This window comes from Excalfactoria chinensis, chromosome 3 (genome assembly GCF_039878825.1).
Source record: "Excalfactoria chinensis isolate bCotChi1 chromosome 3, bCotChi1.hap2, whole genome shotgun sequence".
Classification (NCBI taxonomy): domain Eukaryota; kingdom Metazoa; phylum Chordata; class Aves; order Galliformes; family Phasianidae; genus Excalfactoria; species Excalfactoria chinensis.
This window is the reverse complement of record NC_092827.1, coordinates 85794108-85809824: the sequence shown is the minus strand read 5'-3', so window position 1 is coordinate 85809824 and position 15717 is coordinate 85794108. Positions and strand designations below refer to the sequence as shown.

General features: G+C 42.5%; 1 protein-coding gene across 1 annotated transcript in view; it reads left to right on the top strand.

The window, feature by feature from the left end:
- Positions 1-15717, top strand: part of USH2A (usherin) — a 352517-nt gene that overhangs the window by 332739 nt on the left and 4061 nt on the right. Inside the window, exons 64-69 of the mRNA XM_072333648.1 lie at positions 6429-6638; positions 9390-9628; positions 10217-10434; positions 12202-12378; positions 13497-13580; positions 14825-15069. Of these exons, the coding sequence (XP_072189749.1) occupies positions 6429-6638; positions 9390-9628; positions 10217-10434; positions 12202-12378; positions 13497-13580; positions 14825-15069 (1173 nt within the window). The remainder of the gene's footprint in view (positions 1-6428; positions 6639-9389; positions 9629-10216; positions 10435-12201; positions 12379-13496; positions 13581-14824; positions 15070-15717) is intronic.

Sequence of the window (15717 nt, the reverse complement as noted above, 5' to 3'; positions counted from 1 at the left end):
TCAAGGACACTTCCTTCTTGCACTCCCTGCTTGCTGTCCCCTCTTTGTTCGAAAGAGAGGGTTTTCTTGCAGGAGAAAATGTTCTGTAAAGTAAAGCAAGCACAACTACGTTCTTTCAATTCTGTAAAGGTGATACCTACTCTAAATACCCTTTTGCTGAACTAGATGCTTCCTTTGCCCTGGTACAGCAGGGCACGCAGTAGGGAGAAGTACTACTTGAAACAGTGCTATTTCTTTTATAAAGTCCCTCTTCTGTCACTATGTTTCTGTTGCCAACCCTGTCCTAAATTTAAGTGTGTAAACAATGTACTGATGAAACAAACCTTGATTTGTATTCATTTAACAAAATATTGGACTGTTGTTCTGGAAGAAAACAAACAAACTACTGGTGAGACAGTTATGACGCCACACTTGTAGGGCTTTTCCCAGTACATTGCTATTCTGACATGTTCAAAAACACGGCGAGCTATCCTTTAAAAAGACATTAGTGTGAGTACTATGGGAAAATATATTCCAGGGCAGTAGATGACTTGATGTGATTTCCTTGATTGTATCTTTTTATTTATGAGGCATAATTTATGACTGCTGAAAAGCAAACTAAAATGAGTGATGGCTAACTACAGCCAAAGTAATAAATCAGAAGCGGAGAAAGAAGTGGTGATTTTGATCGAATCTATTGAATTAGCTGTTGCCCTTAGCTATTACAGGTATTGGAAAGACCTTTTAATATCTGCTTATCTCTCTCATGGGAATGCGGTAACTATCTCATTATATACCCATAGGAAACAAATTATTTAATTTTCTACCTTTTAGAGTTAAACTTGTTTACGTCTCTCATTAATTACGGGTGTTGTACTATGTTATATGAAATGAGCATCCTTTAGAATATGGAAATTTTCTGCAAGTCCCAAGCTGTTTGCCTGTAATCTTTGTCTTTCTCTTTCACCTCCCTAGAATGGATTTAGTACTTTTATTACATATAGAGATTTGAATAGTGAAGATGAATAGCAATGTTAAGAGGTTCAAATTACAGCAGTGCTAGAAGCCTGGACCTACAGTCTATCCCATTATATGTTTATGGCCTCCCTAAGTATGCTGACTGAGTGCTAAATAGGTAAGAGAATAGATTTCGGGATGGGCAATCAGAAAACTGACTTTTGTTTACTAATCTCTGTACCACTGATCATGAGTGGATGTGATACCTCTTTTCCATTGCCTTTGTTCTTTTCCTACTGGATTGCAGCCACTCTTGAAACTTTCTACTTATACTTTCCTGACACTGCAATGCAATGAATGTTATTTTAATACTGGATGCTAGATTTCTGTAGACAGTGTTTGTGTTCTGAGTTGTGCTGACAGTGCATTAGGAATCCCAGATTACCTAGACTGCACGTCCGTCAGGTCTGATGAGGGAAGAGATTTGTGAGGGGTGCTGCAAATGACGGTGGCAGAGAGTTTCCTTGGTTTTCTCTAATTTTATTTAACTCGCCAAGATTATAGATTTCACTTTTCTTCTGGAATGCTGTTGAAATGCAACCAAAAATCTGGCACTGTGTTTCTGAAGCTTATATCGTATCTTTTATACCTCTAAAACATCTTGCTAGCATGGAAAAAATCTATGCTGGGAAAACTCTGTGTCTGTGTAATCATAGGGCTATAAATGAGCAGATCTTGGTGAAGAAAACAGTTGCAGAGTCTGTTTGGACCTCCAGGAATCAATTGTAGAAACAGGAGGCATATCAGTTAGTCTCTGCTACTGCTCATCTCCTGGCATGTGCAGAGTGGTGCTACTGCTGAATCCTTCTTGGAAGGACCAGCAATCAGTTGTGTTAAGTCCTTGGATTCCCTTTGAGCAGAGAGCTGAGGTCTTGCCCCTCACAGAAGTGTGTAAGCTTCAGCGTGGTCTGATGCACGGTACCTGTAGGGCTTGGTGGGAGCCAGTAGTCAGTGCTGGTCAGCAGTGAGTTGTTGGAGGAGGGTGATTGTCACCTGGTCTCTGCAAAGCAGAGGATGTTGGCTCTCCCTGCCCTAGGAATTCAGCAGGAGCTCAAGACTTTTGCCTCCAGGCAGGCAAGCTATCACCAGACAGCCCACCCTGATGCCTGCAGCTTCCTTGCTATACTTTAGCAGAAGTGAAGAACAGGATGTCTCTGAGAGTTTCTTGTGCTTGCTTTGCAGGAGCAGTGGGAGTTTCCTGGTTGGCCTCTGTGTTTATAGTGGAAATATCTGTCACGCTGCTGGGGCCAGGTGTGAGATGTGAGTAGTGTGAGCTGGCAGGCATTACTGCACACATGACACCCTCTGCCAGACCTCTGCTCAGTCAGCTTGTGGTTATGCTTGTTTGTGTGACTGGAGTCACGACCAGAAGATCACTTTAATCAATGGGGGAATTTTTGGTAACACAGTGTATTTTTTTTCTGCCTTAACCACAGGCTGTATTTGTCATCTGAGGGTGCTGAATTTGTGTACTTTATTTTGGTAGCTTCTTCACTGTCCCTTTTCATCACACAGAAGCTTAGTGCTTGCCTGGTTTGTGATTGGTTGTCTTCTTCTGATGCTTTTCTTCAGCTTCAGAGCTGTGGGAGTGTAAATCCAGCTGCTTCCCTCCATTCCCTCCTGTATGAGGTACATATGATCTCCATTTGATTAAAAGAAAAATTACTTTTTCGGTTCAAAACACAGCTTGCCCAGGTGAGGACCTGGGGCTTCAAGAGTGTTACAGCACATGACCCTGTGTTGCTCAGAGAGGAAGACAACTCCTAGTCACAGCATCTCCATCTTTGAGCCATTATGATTTTATTGCCTTGTATGGGGGGAGTTCAAGCTCAGTAAATCTGAATAGCAACAAGTGCTCACTGCACTCAGACTGTGGTCAATTTCTCAGCACTTTCCTTCCTGTTGCCCCTTCTTCCAGGGCCAGTGAGCCTTGAGGTTGTCCTACGGTCATTTTGAGCAATGCCTGAACACCAGTCTCATCTAGGAGCTGAAATTGATTCCGGGTCACTGGTGATGAAAGGAACAAGCTTAGTTGCCTGGAAGTGGAGTTCTCTAGTACTCTAGATATGCCGGCTCCAGATAAGTTTCTCCTCTCTGGTTCCACCTCATAATCCAATGTGGGCTAGAGGCCAGCAAATTTATAAAGCAGTTTAAAAAATATCTCATGCTTTTGTTGAGGGGAAAGTAGCCATTAAAAGCCATACATCTTTTGGCAGCGTGCAGAGCCATGCACCATGATGTCATAGTTAATGCTTTTGGAAGCAGTATATTCAGAAAGTCAGGTTATAAGAAGCGTCTGATGTCTTTCTGCTGTCTGTTTTGTCATTCAGTACGTTCCTGCCTACATGAGCTCTGTGCTCTGAGGTAGCTTTTAGAATCTTCTGCTATTATGAGCAGCAAATGATGATGACGATGCCTATTAAGCTGTTTACATTTCGATGTGGATGCTATAAATATTTTCCGTGCTGAGTATGTCATGTCATACAGGGACTTTTTTTGTGTATGTGCCAAAATAAAACTTATTACAAAAGTCTAAACTGTGGAATTTCAGCTTAGCTAAGCTTTCAGTTATCCATGCCATTTTTGTGGTGACATTCTGAGGAGCTGTGACCAAATCAAACCTCTGATTTTAGCAGGTGCTTCTTATTGTCACCTCTGTTGCCTTGCTGTCTGATTTCTTCATGAATTGAAATGGCCGAATATGAGCAGTTCCATTTGCAGCCATTTCTTTGCGATTTCAGCTCTGGATCTCCAAACACAGGCCAGAGTTTACTTGAATGATGATTCTCATAGGCAAAAAAAAATTATAGCCATCCATTCTTTTACAGATGATTAAGCAGAAGGAGTCGGGGGAGTCAGGATTATGTCAGTGTAAATCCAGAATTTAGATCCTCTGAAGTCCTGTTGAGCTCTCACAGTGTTTTCCAAAGCTGATGTGAGTTTTGCATAGCTGAAGATATTCTGCTGGAATTATGTCTTGGCATGGCCGAGTTGCTAAGTTTCCCTCACTGACATTCTGAGACCATGACTATTAGTCAGGCCCAGATGGTTCTTGGCCTCTTTTTGCAGAGAAATGTGTTGCTCAGAGGATGGGCTTAGGGTCCCTCCCTGGAGAAGGACCTGGCTGGGAAGCAGTGTCTGTTTGCACTTGCACTTGCTCTGCCCAGTTGATCTTGGTTTTGTTATGTTTGTGCAAAGTAGAACAGCCATGAGGGGGGCACACTGTGCACAGACAGAGGTGGGTTGTGCACCTGGGCACTTTCACTCTGGAAGACAGTGGGACTGACTGTCTCTGTTGGAACGTGTGATTGAAGTGAAATTGCTGCCCTCTGGGAAGATGCCTTCAGCCACCCAGATGTCACATGAAAGAGGATCAGCATTCCCTTTTCCCTTGTCCTGAGATGGTGTCCATCAAAAATAAGGCTTCTTTTCTGAAAGACATGGCTTAGGCACCTATGATACTGGAAGAATGGAAGAAAATGCCTCCTGACAGCTCTCAGTGAGGTGTGTGCACCCTAGCTGTGCTGTATCTCTTTCTTCTCCAAATTCCCTAAGGGGTCCAATTGCGAGGCCTGATTGCTGTGCTAGGGAGAAATCCTCTCTCCCATCAGTTTTAGTGTGGAAGCTGGTTCTGCAGCTCAGGCCCAATGGTGCCACATTCCATGCTCATTAAGACCACAGCCCAGTGTGTAACCAGAGGTTTTGAACTAAGGTCAGTGCTGAGTCGAGGCAAGTGGCATGCTCAGAGCTCCTTTTTCTGTATGTGGCTTTTTCTCTCCACAAAGAAATATGCTCCTTGAAATGAGCTACAGTGGGCAAATCTTTGTAGCAGCAGGGACTTAACTGAGATAGAGGGTTTGACCTACTGCAGTAAAGTGAACAGAGTTTGACTTATGAAAAGTTCACAACAGAGATATATTACTGATTTCACTGAAAATGAAAGTATTCTGGCAGAGCTTTTTATCATAGGGTGTCATCTACACTTACATAGTGTTTCACTGGATGATATTTTATGTTTCTGAAGGAATAAGGCAGTAACTCCAGTTTTGTAGTTGTCAGAACCATAGTCTTCAAAGCCTCTGAGGTAGTTTTTGGCCCTTTTCCTTCCCTGGGCCCCTTGTGTTCTGTGGTCTTGGAACTTAATATTGCCAGCTGGTAAGATGCCAGGGTCAATCTTGAAGAACTCTAATTTCTAAACCTCTTATTATTTTTTTTTAAGGCACAGTCCCACCAGCCAGTTCTTCAGGACTTCTGCCTGGAGTAGATCACATAAGAACACGTTTTACTGTTGTTAGAATTGCTTGGCGTGAAAGCTTACTAAGGAATACTTACACTAAAAATCTCTCAGACAGTCCTCTTGTATTGCCATTTAGATCTATCATTCTGATTGATCACTCTGTGGTTGGCTAATATTGAGCCTAATTTAACCCTACACACTCACGCATCCATCTATTCTGTCTATTGTACCTGACATTCTACAAATTACTTACTCATGCAAATGACGACCTAAGGCAACCTTTTATGATATTCGTGTTTAATTATACAAATAGTTTTTGATAAATAAGATTATACATCCTTCCATATGTTTATTCACTCCTTGATGAAAGCAAAATTTAATTTTCATGCAGATTTGTTGAAGACTGTGTTTAATAAGTGCTGAGTTTTATGTAGTCTGCAGATCGCTCAGGTTTTGGGAAGCTGACAAAACCAGTAGGTGTAGTTCACAGAGACATGTGGGTTTTAATCAGGCCTCCTTCAAGCTGCTAAATTTTGAAATCTTGGAATTGAAACAGTTGCCTTTGTGCTCAAGCAGTAAAGTGGATGTTGTTGTGGAAGCAAATGGGAGATGCTGATTTAACCATACTTTTCAGTGGGCTTTGTTTATATTATGGGTTACTGAAAACGTTGCCGAATGGTTGCTACAGAAATACTTTTAAGAGATGTGTCCCTATTAAAAGGTTGAGTTTATAAGAGTAACTGGAATTTGTCTTGTGCAATTCAGTCAAGGTGAACATAATTAGATGTCAGGCAGTGGCAGGCTGAACTTACTGGGGCTACTCACACACATGAAGGAAGTGTGCAGAAAGGAGGCAAATGGCAGGACTGGGTGTCAGTGTTTATGTTCGTATTTGTTTGAAAAAGTTATCAGTGTTGATCCTCTTTGTGTGGCACAACAAAGACAGTGGTGGGAATTCAGGTAAGTACAAGCTACATGAATACACACTTCCTGAGACAAGAAATCTACTTCTCAATGTAGTTCTTTTTTGTTGTTAGGAAGTCACAGGATCAGTGCAGATGAGGGACATTTGCACACAGGTGCTGTTATACTGTGTCTTGCTTAGCAGAATTAAAGCTGCAGCAGCATCTCAGAGAGCTGTGGAGCTTTTGTGGGCTTGAGTCCTTCATTGACAGTCTGTTTCTATATGCCAAAGGTGTGGTCGGTGAACTCGGCAGGCCGGACACCGAGCGGCTGGACACGCTGCCGGACAGGCCCTGCTCCTCCCGAGGGCCTGGCAGCTCCCCTCTTCCATACAGTGGCATCCACGGTGGCTGTAGTGAACATCAACCCTCCTCTTAAGCCAAACGGGGTGGTCAGTATCTACAGGCTGTTTTCTAATGATACTCAAGGGACTGAGGTGGTGGTAAGTATTATCAAATTTGTGCACTTCCATTTTCACTTTTGTTTTCTAGCATTAGCAGTTTTGTTCTTACTGTGTCTGCTGGTTGCAAATTTTCTTCCTCTCCCGCTCTCCCTTTGTTGCCTGCTTGCAGCGCTCTCTTCTGGCCAAAGCGGGTCCTACACTTTCACTCAGCTAAATGTGCTCCTCGAGGAATTATCTTTAGCATTCAAACCTTTCTCACTTGGAAATGTGCTGTGACAACGTGATGAGAATCCACAGTGTTGTTCTGGGGATGTCTAACCAACCAAATGAAATACTTCCAGACAGCCCCTGTGTCTCACTCCAACTTATAGGAGGCAGAGAAGGTTCTTTGGTATGTGTATACCTGGTGTGAGATTAAGAAACAATGGTTCAAATGTTGGTCCTACCAAATCTTAATCAGGAAGATGGGGACACTATTATGATGTAGGGTGATGGGGAAGGGAAGAAGGGTGATAGAGAAGATAGGAAATAGAAGCAAGAAGTGTTTGTAGGAAGCAAGAGGGAGACGGTCACCACCATGGATCCAGTGTGGTTTGTAGTTCATTGATCTTCACTAGTGGTGGGTTGTCGGGTGTTGTTCCACTGATGACGAAGGCGACCATGGCAACAATTTCCAATGGTAGTACAAACTTACAAATAAGTCCGAAGGGGTCATGTCAGTTTTCTTTGTGAGTGACAGCTCAAATCCAAAGCGATTGAGTCAGCTCTTCTTGGAATGGCAACTTCTGGCTCTGGGATCTCAGCAGAAATTCCTTTGTTCCCATCTTCCAGGTCTTGCCAGCAGATAAGAGGGAGCAGGGATGCCCACCTGCATCCTGTTTTTCCCAGGACACAATGGTATAATTCCCCAATTTGCTCATACCAAGCTGGAGCTATTTAGTCACAGGCCAGATCTTCTGCCAGTAAACACTCCTGAGCACTCTCTTCCAAATGCAAACAGCTCTGAAGGAAGGTGCTTTCCAATGTCCACAAAGTGATGATTGTCACATGGTAGCACCCATCACTTGCCTCCTCCATAAATCAGAGTCTTATTGCAAAAAATACCTCAGGAAGCAAGCTTTGAGCCAGAAGACAGAGAAGGGTTCTCATGCCCTGCCAGTCCAAATGGTGCAGATGGAAACCGGAGCCAGGATGAAGTGGTTGTGTGCTTTGGATAGCTGACAGGTTTGAAGCTCCAAAGAAAATGCTGAGTTACCTTTAAAATCTTGCTGGTAAGAAGTATCGCATGGCAAAGCACTGAAGAATAGTGCAAGTAAAAAAGATAGCAGTGTCTCAGTCTAGATCACCTTAAAAGAAGTTCTTAATGGTGATATCTTTGGTGCAGATCTTAGCTATCAATCAAATCTCAGTGAACCAGCTCTCTAGGCAATACCTCCTTTTGGTGTCTGTGCTGTGGAGGGTTCCAAGCCTCAAATGTGGAATCATTTTCATCTCTGGCTTGGACATAGCTGTGACAAAGATGTCCATAATCCAGACTGTGGAGGGTTCCATGTGATCCTCAAATCTTTTGTTTTAACTGTCTGCCTTGTGGGTTCCCATTTTTTAGGATGGACACATGGGAAGCAAGAAAGAGTAGACTTACATATATGTTTATGGTGTCAGACCGATACTGTTTCTTGTATGTTTGTACAAGAAGGCTCAACAAATGTGAGGAGACCGCAGCAATGCAGATGATGCTTTTGTGGGGTTGAGATGCAGCTGTGATTTTTCCTTTGAGATTGACTCCATTAGGTGTCCTGGTGTGACTGGACTCAGCTAAGCTAGGAAACCTGCAGAGTTTCATTAGATTAATGTGCTGATTGCGCATTACACATTCATTTCTCCATCTATTTATACATCTCAGTGCAATTGGCATGTCTGATGTAGCTAGCTCATCTCCCTGGTGTCTATATGGTCTTCCATCTCCATCCTGTCACATCTGCCATGCTCTAGCACTGGCATTAAGCAATACCAAATGCTTTTATTTTCTTGCTTCACTCGTTACTTCCTGTTTTCTTCTGTACTGTGCTGAGCCACATGGTGCTATATGGAAACAAATGTTACCCCCTTCTGGTGTTTTCTACGTATGTTGATTATTTTGGTTTAAAAAGCTGTATCCATAAATGATTACAGCAAAGAGCTGAAGTAGCTGTTCCTCCAAGCAGTTTAGAAATAAGTCTCCTTTACCAGAATGCCAAATTTCCAATGGTAGATATAGAAGAGTTGCCTCTGCTCAGAGGTTCCCACTGAAGAGCCCACTGTCCCTTCAGGTAAGGTAAACTGACCCACCAGATGCATGTCTATCACTCTGCCAAGTGCTGTCTCCTGTATCTGAACCAAGGAAGCTTACAAGATATGCATGGATACTTGCTAATATACTTATCATGCCGTCATATTCCATGTTCATTTATTTTCAATTCAGTTCCTTTTAGGCCAGTGTTTCTCCCTAAAAGTTTGCAGTTTCGCTGTCCCTGAGAACGACATGTACAAGTTGATATACAGATCAACTCAAGAGGTCTCTGAGGCCACTGATGGTGTGGTCTTTTCTTTCAAACAGTGCCCTTTAACTTTATAATGGGAGGAAAGTGACTGCAGAGGTCCCAGTGCACAGCAGCTGCGTTAATGTCAGACTTAAAGGACATGCAGAACCTTGTGCCCATAGTCTTCTGGAGTTAATTTATCCTGATAAGTCTTATTTAGTACTTGTGGTGCTTGAACCTATGGTAAGTTTCCCCTTATTTTTTTTTGCAGCTGTCAGAAGGGACTGCCACCCAGCAGACAATACATGGGCTAAAACCTTTCACCACGTACTTCATTGGTGTGGAGGCCTGCACCTGTTTCAACTGCTGTAGCAAAGGACCCACGGCCCAAATGACCACACAGCCAGCTCCCCCCTCTGAACAACCACCCCCACAGATCCGTGCCGTGACCTCCAGGAATGCCTCTTTCCAGTGGAGTGCCCCTCAGTCACCTAATGGCATCGTCACCAGGTGGGAGCTGCAACCCAGCCAAATTTCAGCTAGCAAGGGGTGGTGGCAGAGCAACCTTCCTGGATGTAAATTGTAATCATGTGACTGAGAGCTCTGGACGGTTGGAACAGCCATGTTCATTCTTCCTAGTGTTGGTGGTGATATCTCATGTGGCATAAATAGCATCCAAGAAGTGTTTAGGTGAACCAGCTGCATTTCTCATGAGCAGGATATAGAGATTGATGGAGGTGGCAATGATGCTGGTAGTGGAGGTCATTGTCAAAAAGCTGTGGTTGCACAGTGAGAGTGGTGAGATCAGTTGTCTGCAGTAGCTGTATCTTGTGGTTAGTAAGGCTAGCTGATGTGCAGAAGTGTTGATGCCTATTAGGGTACCAATAGTTCCATTGTGAGTGTGACTGACAGCCACAGTTTTTACAGATATCCTACAGCTGGGGCCAAAGTCTCTGAGAAGAAAAACTAGCATCAGGTTCAGTATCCTGTCTTGTAGCCAGACATAGAGCAATCAGGTTGAAATGGCTGGTTGGGATGAAACAATCATGTTGTGTTATAAAAGCTCTTAATGAATCTAAATCTCCACTCTCTTCTCAGCTATGAGCTCCATGTGTACATGGCTTGTCCTCTGAACCTGCAGCCAGCTGTGAAGGCTTGCAGCCCTGGCCCAACTGAGGTGAAGTATACAGGAAATGGACAGAGTGCCAACGTATCCAACCTCGAGCCTTACACAACCTACAACCTGCGAGTTGTGTCTTACAACTCTGTGGGCAGCAGCGCCTCAGAGTGGGTCGGCTTCACTACAGAAAAGGAGCGTGAGTATGAGATCTGAAACTTCTGCTTCTGCTGCATGGGGCAGAGATCTGTTGATTTACTTCAAGAATAAGTGTACTGTCTTAACTCATGCCACATTTCTGCCAAGTTCATTAATGTTTTCCACAGGTTTCATGTGAATGTTTGGATCCTTGCTGGTAGTGAAGAGTTTATCACTAATCAGCCACAACAAGGCACTACTTTAAATTCGTGTGGTGGTGTATGAGACTTTGTTCACGGTGTGAAACAATGATTGAGCAACTGGTGAAGGGACATAGCCAGCCCTATGGTGGTGTAGGTGAAGGCAGTTGTGTGACGAGAAGGGGTGGAACCAGGTTCTCCCTAAGCCTCAGTTAAGGGCTGGCAAGAGAAGGATCTCTATATGGAGGTTCTTCCTTCTGGAGTATTTTATCTCTTCCCCCCCCCCCCCTCCCCCCCAAAAAAACAAACAAACAAACAAAAAACACCAAAAACTTGAAACCAAAATCAACTGCAAAGTGAGGGTGGGCTGCAGCTTCTGCTGTGGTGCAGTGGGGCCAGGGGGCTCAGGGCAGCCTTGGGATGCAAATCTTTCTTTCTTTGACTGGATTGTGACCATTGCTCTTTTTTGGGGTGATTTAGAACTGGTTGTCTGCCATTGCTTTTCCCTACAGGTAGTATGTATGGAAATAAAATGTGCAGTACTCATGTCTATAGCCAGGACAGATTTATACCATCAAAACTGAGTTTCTGGTAGTCTAGCATGAGCTTGTATTGAAAAGATTTATAGCGCTGTAGCCAATCATTCTCTTAACAGATGAGAGATAAGCACTTCACCTCAGCATGCCAGGACAGGGCAAAGAGAATCTTAACTTTTTCTTCCATAGTCTGGGTGTCAGGATTTCAGAATCCTTTTTATAGAAATCCCATTTAAATCAATAGGTACTTCTGCTGAGTAGTTAGTAAAAACGTATCATCTGCTAAGTTGCATGGATTCTCATCTTCTCATCTGTAAGTTTAGGGGTAACATAGCCCCAGATTTTCTTGAATGTGACCCCTATTTTTTTTTTTTAAAAAAAGAAGTATTTAATGCTGTTTTGCAAGCTGAAAGCTGTAATGCAATTGAACTTTAAAGTGGAGAAAATAGGTGAGACATACAGAACAAAACTGCTTAAAAGCCACTTTCAAACCCCTTCCCACCGAGTCTGCAGCCTTCATCTATCAGTCCTTCTTGCCTTGCTGAACTCTTAGATGAGTTTCCTGAGTCACTCTGAAAGTCCCCTTCCTCTTGCCTGGAAGGTCTGGTTTAGTGTAAGTAGGCAATTAGAGGCAAAGCATAGCTGGACAAGCAATTTCCTTGTGAACAAACCAACATGTTGTGGGCACGTGGTTTACTGACAAAGTCACAAAGGACCACCTCGAGCTTAAACTGAGTTCTTTTTCAGCAAGCTGTTTTGCCCAGCTGATGGAACTTCCTCCCTGAAGTGGGTTCTTTTTCTTTTCTCTCTGCCTGCTGTGGCTTTCATATTATGTATGTGCACATATTAGAAGAAAATCAGCTCTGGTGAGGTCCTCTGAAGTTGTTTTCTTCAGCATTTATTGTTTTCTCATCGTAGGGGCTGGCTTGCTACTACAAACTTTCTCCTTTCTCCATCTATTTGTTCATACAATTGAGTATGAGACAGCTAAAATGTGTGAATGAACTTGAATCATTCAGAGCCTATTATTTCTCTCTGCTGTATAATTTTGTCATGCCTGTTGCCTAGAAATAAGCTTTTCTCCTTTTGCAGCACCTCGGTACATGGCTCCATTCTCAGTTGTTAGCAATTTATCTACCATCCACATAGACTGGAGTCGTACTTTCGTACTGAACGGACGCCTGAAGGAGTATGCATTAACTGAGAGTGGGCAGCGTATCTACAGTGGCTTTGACACCGAGTTGTATTTGCCAAGGACATCTGACAAAAGTCAGTTTCAATTTCCTATGTCTTTCTTCCTTTAAAAAGACTGTTGAGCTCAATTAATGGTGTAAATATTATTGCTAAATCTGAGGAATGTGTCTCCCTGGAAGTCTCACACTAAGAGCACAGGATTTACTGCTTTTCTTCCTGAATGGAGGAACAAACCGTGCAGCAGCTCTGGCAAGTAGTGATTTCCCTCTAAATACTCGCTGAATACTATAGCCAAACTCACTGAACTGCATCCAAGCAGATGCTTGAAACAAAAATTCTTGGAACAAATGACCATTTTACCAGACTGGGTAAGCCTGCTTTCGTTTGTTGTGAGGGCTGAGCTTCACTAAATCCCAGAGCTTCTGTACTTTAAGGCTGTGTTCTAGGAAAAAAATGCATAGAAATAAACTTCACAAATATAAATATAATAATATATTATATATAATATCTAGAGAGGAATATAAATATATAGGGTACTATGGATAGGCTGTGTTGGACTTGATGATCTTTGTGTGTGTGTATATATATATGACTAAATATATATGTATATATATGTGTGTGTATAAATAAATATATATATATATGACTAAATCAATAGCTTTTGGAATTGGCCTTGCTTTGAAATGCAGTTTCTCTTGCAGAAGCTTGCAAAATTCAAAACAAAAAGTAATCATGTCAAAAGAGGAAAAATGAAAACAAAAAAGATAGATTCTGTTCTTAAGAGGTTTTTCTTCTGTATGTTAAAGGGATTTGTCGTGGATACTACTATGATGCTAATATCTCAGACTTTAACAAGTTTCTATCAGCTGTGAACAAATGGCCCAAGGAGTTTGGGGCACAATGATGGAATTAATTGAAAGTTGCCAGTTACACACAATTGAAAAAGGGAGAACTGAGGGTTGAAAGGGGAGTGTAATTTGTAGCGTCATAGTGATGCCATACCACATGCTCTGCCATACTTAATGGTTTAGGAGTTGGATACTCATGCACAAGGGGGCTCTAATCTTGAACTCAAGTAGAATGTGATTGGCGATGTGCTGTGCTTGCTTCGTTGTCCTGAGCAGTGATCTCTACTGTTGGATAATGGTGAAAAAGCAGCACCTACAGAATTCTGATTTCTCCCTTTTGCTCAGCTTTTTTATTTCAAGTGACGTGCATCACCGATGAAGGGAGCGCCATGACACCAGTCATCAAGTACAGCGCTGCCGATGGACTTGGTAATTACATGATGAAGTTACCTATTGCCTAATGATTGTGTGTTTGTGGTGAAAGTCTGATATGCAGTGCATGCTGGAAAGAGTGGAATCTGCTTGAGGGATCATGCCATGAGATTTTTCAGGACCCCTGCTTTATAGATCCTTTACCTGTTTTGTAAAGGTAATGGGTTTAGTGTAATGTAATCCTACTTCAGATGTTGTCCATTAGTAGATACCTACCACTAAAATGTCTGAGTTTCCTTTTAACTTTGTTTTCTAGGACGGAAAGCTAAGCTCAAACTCTTTCTAACTGACATTGCTTTTAATTAATTTATTGTGAGTTAGCATTTTGTTTGGCTTCTTAAAATAGATCGCCCTTGTCTTTTGCAATCTCTCTTTATACTTGTAGTTCCCCGATATAGCTCTTCATGCTTTCAACTATTGTCTTGCAAAATTTCAGGCAAGGCTATGGTAAAAGCATTATGAAGTATTCCCATATCCATCACCTTCATTTGTTCTTTTGACTGCTGGTTGTACCCTGCATCTACTACAAATTGGATCAGCACCACAGGCAACTTGCAGTGGAGACTTGGATGTGAAGGTGATGGAAATTCCTTAGCAAAGAGCCTTGATACGCATGTAGGATTGCAAATAACCAGGCAATTCTGAATTCTGTCACAGAGATTTCTGATGCTTGTGTTGTGCAAAAGCAGAGCCATGTGGCTGGGTTTTTTTTTCTAACAGGCAGAAGAAGGAGGAATAAGGTATTTCATGTTGTTTTCTTTATATTAATTTATCATTCATTTTTGTTCAGTCTTTATCCCGCTCATTTTAACTGTGCAGGCATGCTGCTACAGGCATTGTGGTGTAGAGAATGTCCTCTGTCCGCACCTCTCTGAAATTACTGGAGTCATTTTCACTCTTCAAGGTTACTTGGAGAACCTTTTATTTTTCCTTCCTCCCCCCTCACATTCCACTTCCATTGCCTCTTTTCTCGAGAGCTGCTGATGCAGTGGTGATTTCCAGCCTGAGCAGCAATGCCAGAACTTTAAGCAGGGTCTCTTGAGGGTAGTAAGCTTTTTATTATAGCCCGCCAGCATATTGAACCATTATGCCACCTTGAACATAAGTGCAAATAAGCACATGACGACAAAATGACTTAAATTCTTGCCTAATTTATTAGAGGCGAAAGGGATAGCATATTGTTAAATGACTTTCTGAAATAACATTCCCTTTCTCCCCTAAATCCCTCTTGATTTTTACAGGTCTGATCTTGACAACACCTGGAGAGAAGGACAAAGCAGAGTCTAAAAGTGTAAAATTCTACAATGAGCTGTGGTTTGCAGTTCTGATGGTAGTTCTAGGTTTGATCCTCTTGGCTATTCTTCTCTCCTTAATTCTTCAAAGGAAAGTGCACAAGCAACCCTATGCTCGAGACAGACCTCCTTTAGTTCCACTCCAGAAAAGAACGTCGCCAATGAGTGTATATTCAACAGGTGAAACTCATCCGGTAGGTTGGGTGAAACACAATTACTCATATCCATTGTCTCATACTTCTGTCTGACCTTCACAGATTTCCTTTGTCCTTTGACTACTTCACACTCCTATTTCCCAGCTGAATGCTGTTCATTGTAGGAAAAGGACTGTCTGGTGTGCCTATAAAGACACACAGAGCCAGGATGAAGGCACTCAGTCCAAAAAGATTGCTGTGGCAACTGCTCTGTGGACCCTGACATTTCTGGACCTGAAATGCTGTCTGATGCTTTAAGAAAACCAGTACATCTGTAGTCACAGAAAATCCAGAGCCATTGATGGCACCTTATGTTAGATGGCTTCTGCAATAGAGCTGGAAAGGCTTTTCTATCTTGAGAAATGGTAACAAAATGTGCTTCTCAGAGGAGCACATCACATGGTCCCAACTGTCTGCTGTGAAAGGTTAGCCAGGATCAAATTGACAGTCTTTTGTCTGGTAATGAGATGCTCTTGCAAAAACAGGGCTTAAGGATGGGCTGTTTCTTTCTAGTTACCAGCTACAGGACAAGCTGCCAGAAAGATCTGGGGGAGTGTGAGTGCAACTAGAGACAAGCTAGGAACCTTAACAAAATGTATAGGTGTCTGTGCCTGTAAAGCCACACTGGGACCATGAAAGGGCAAGAGG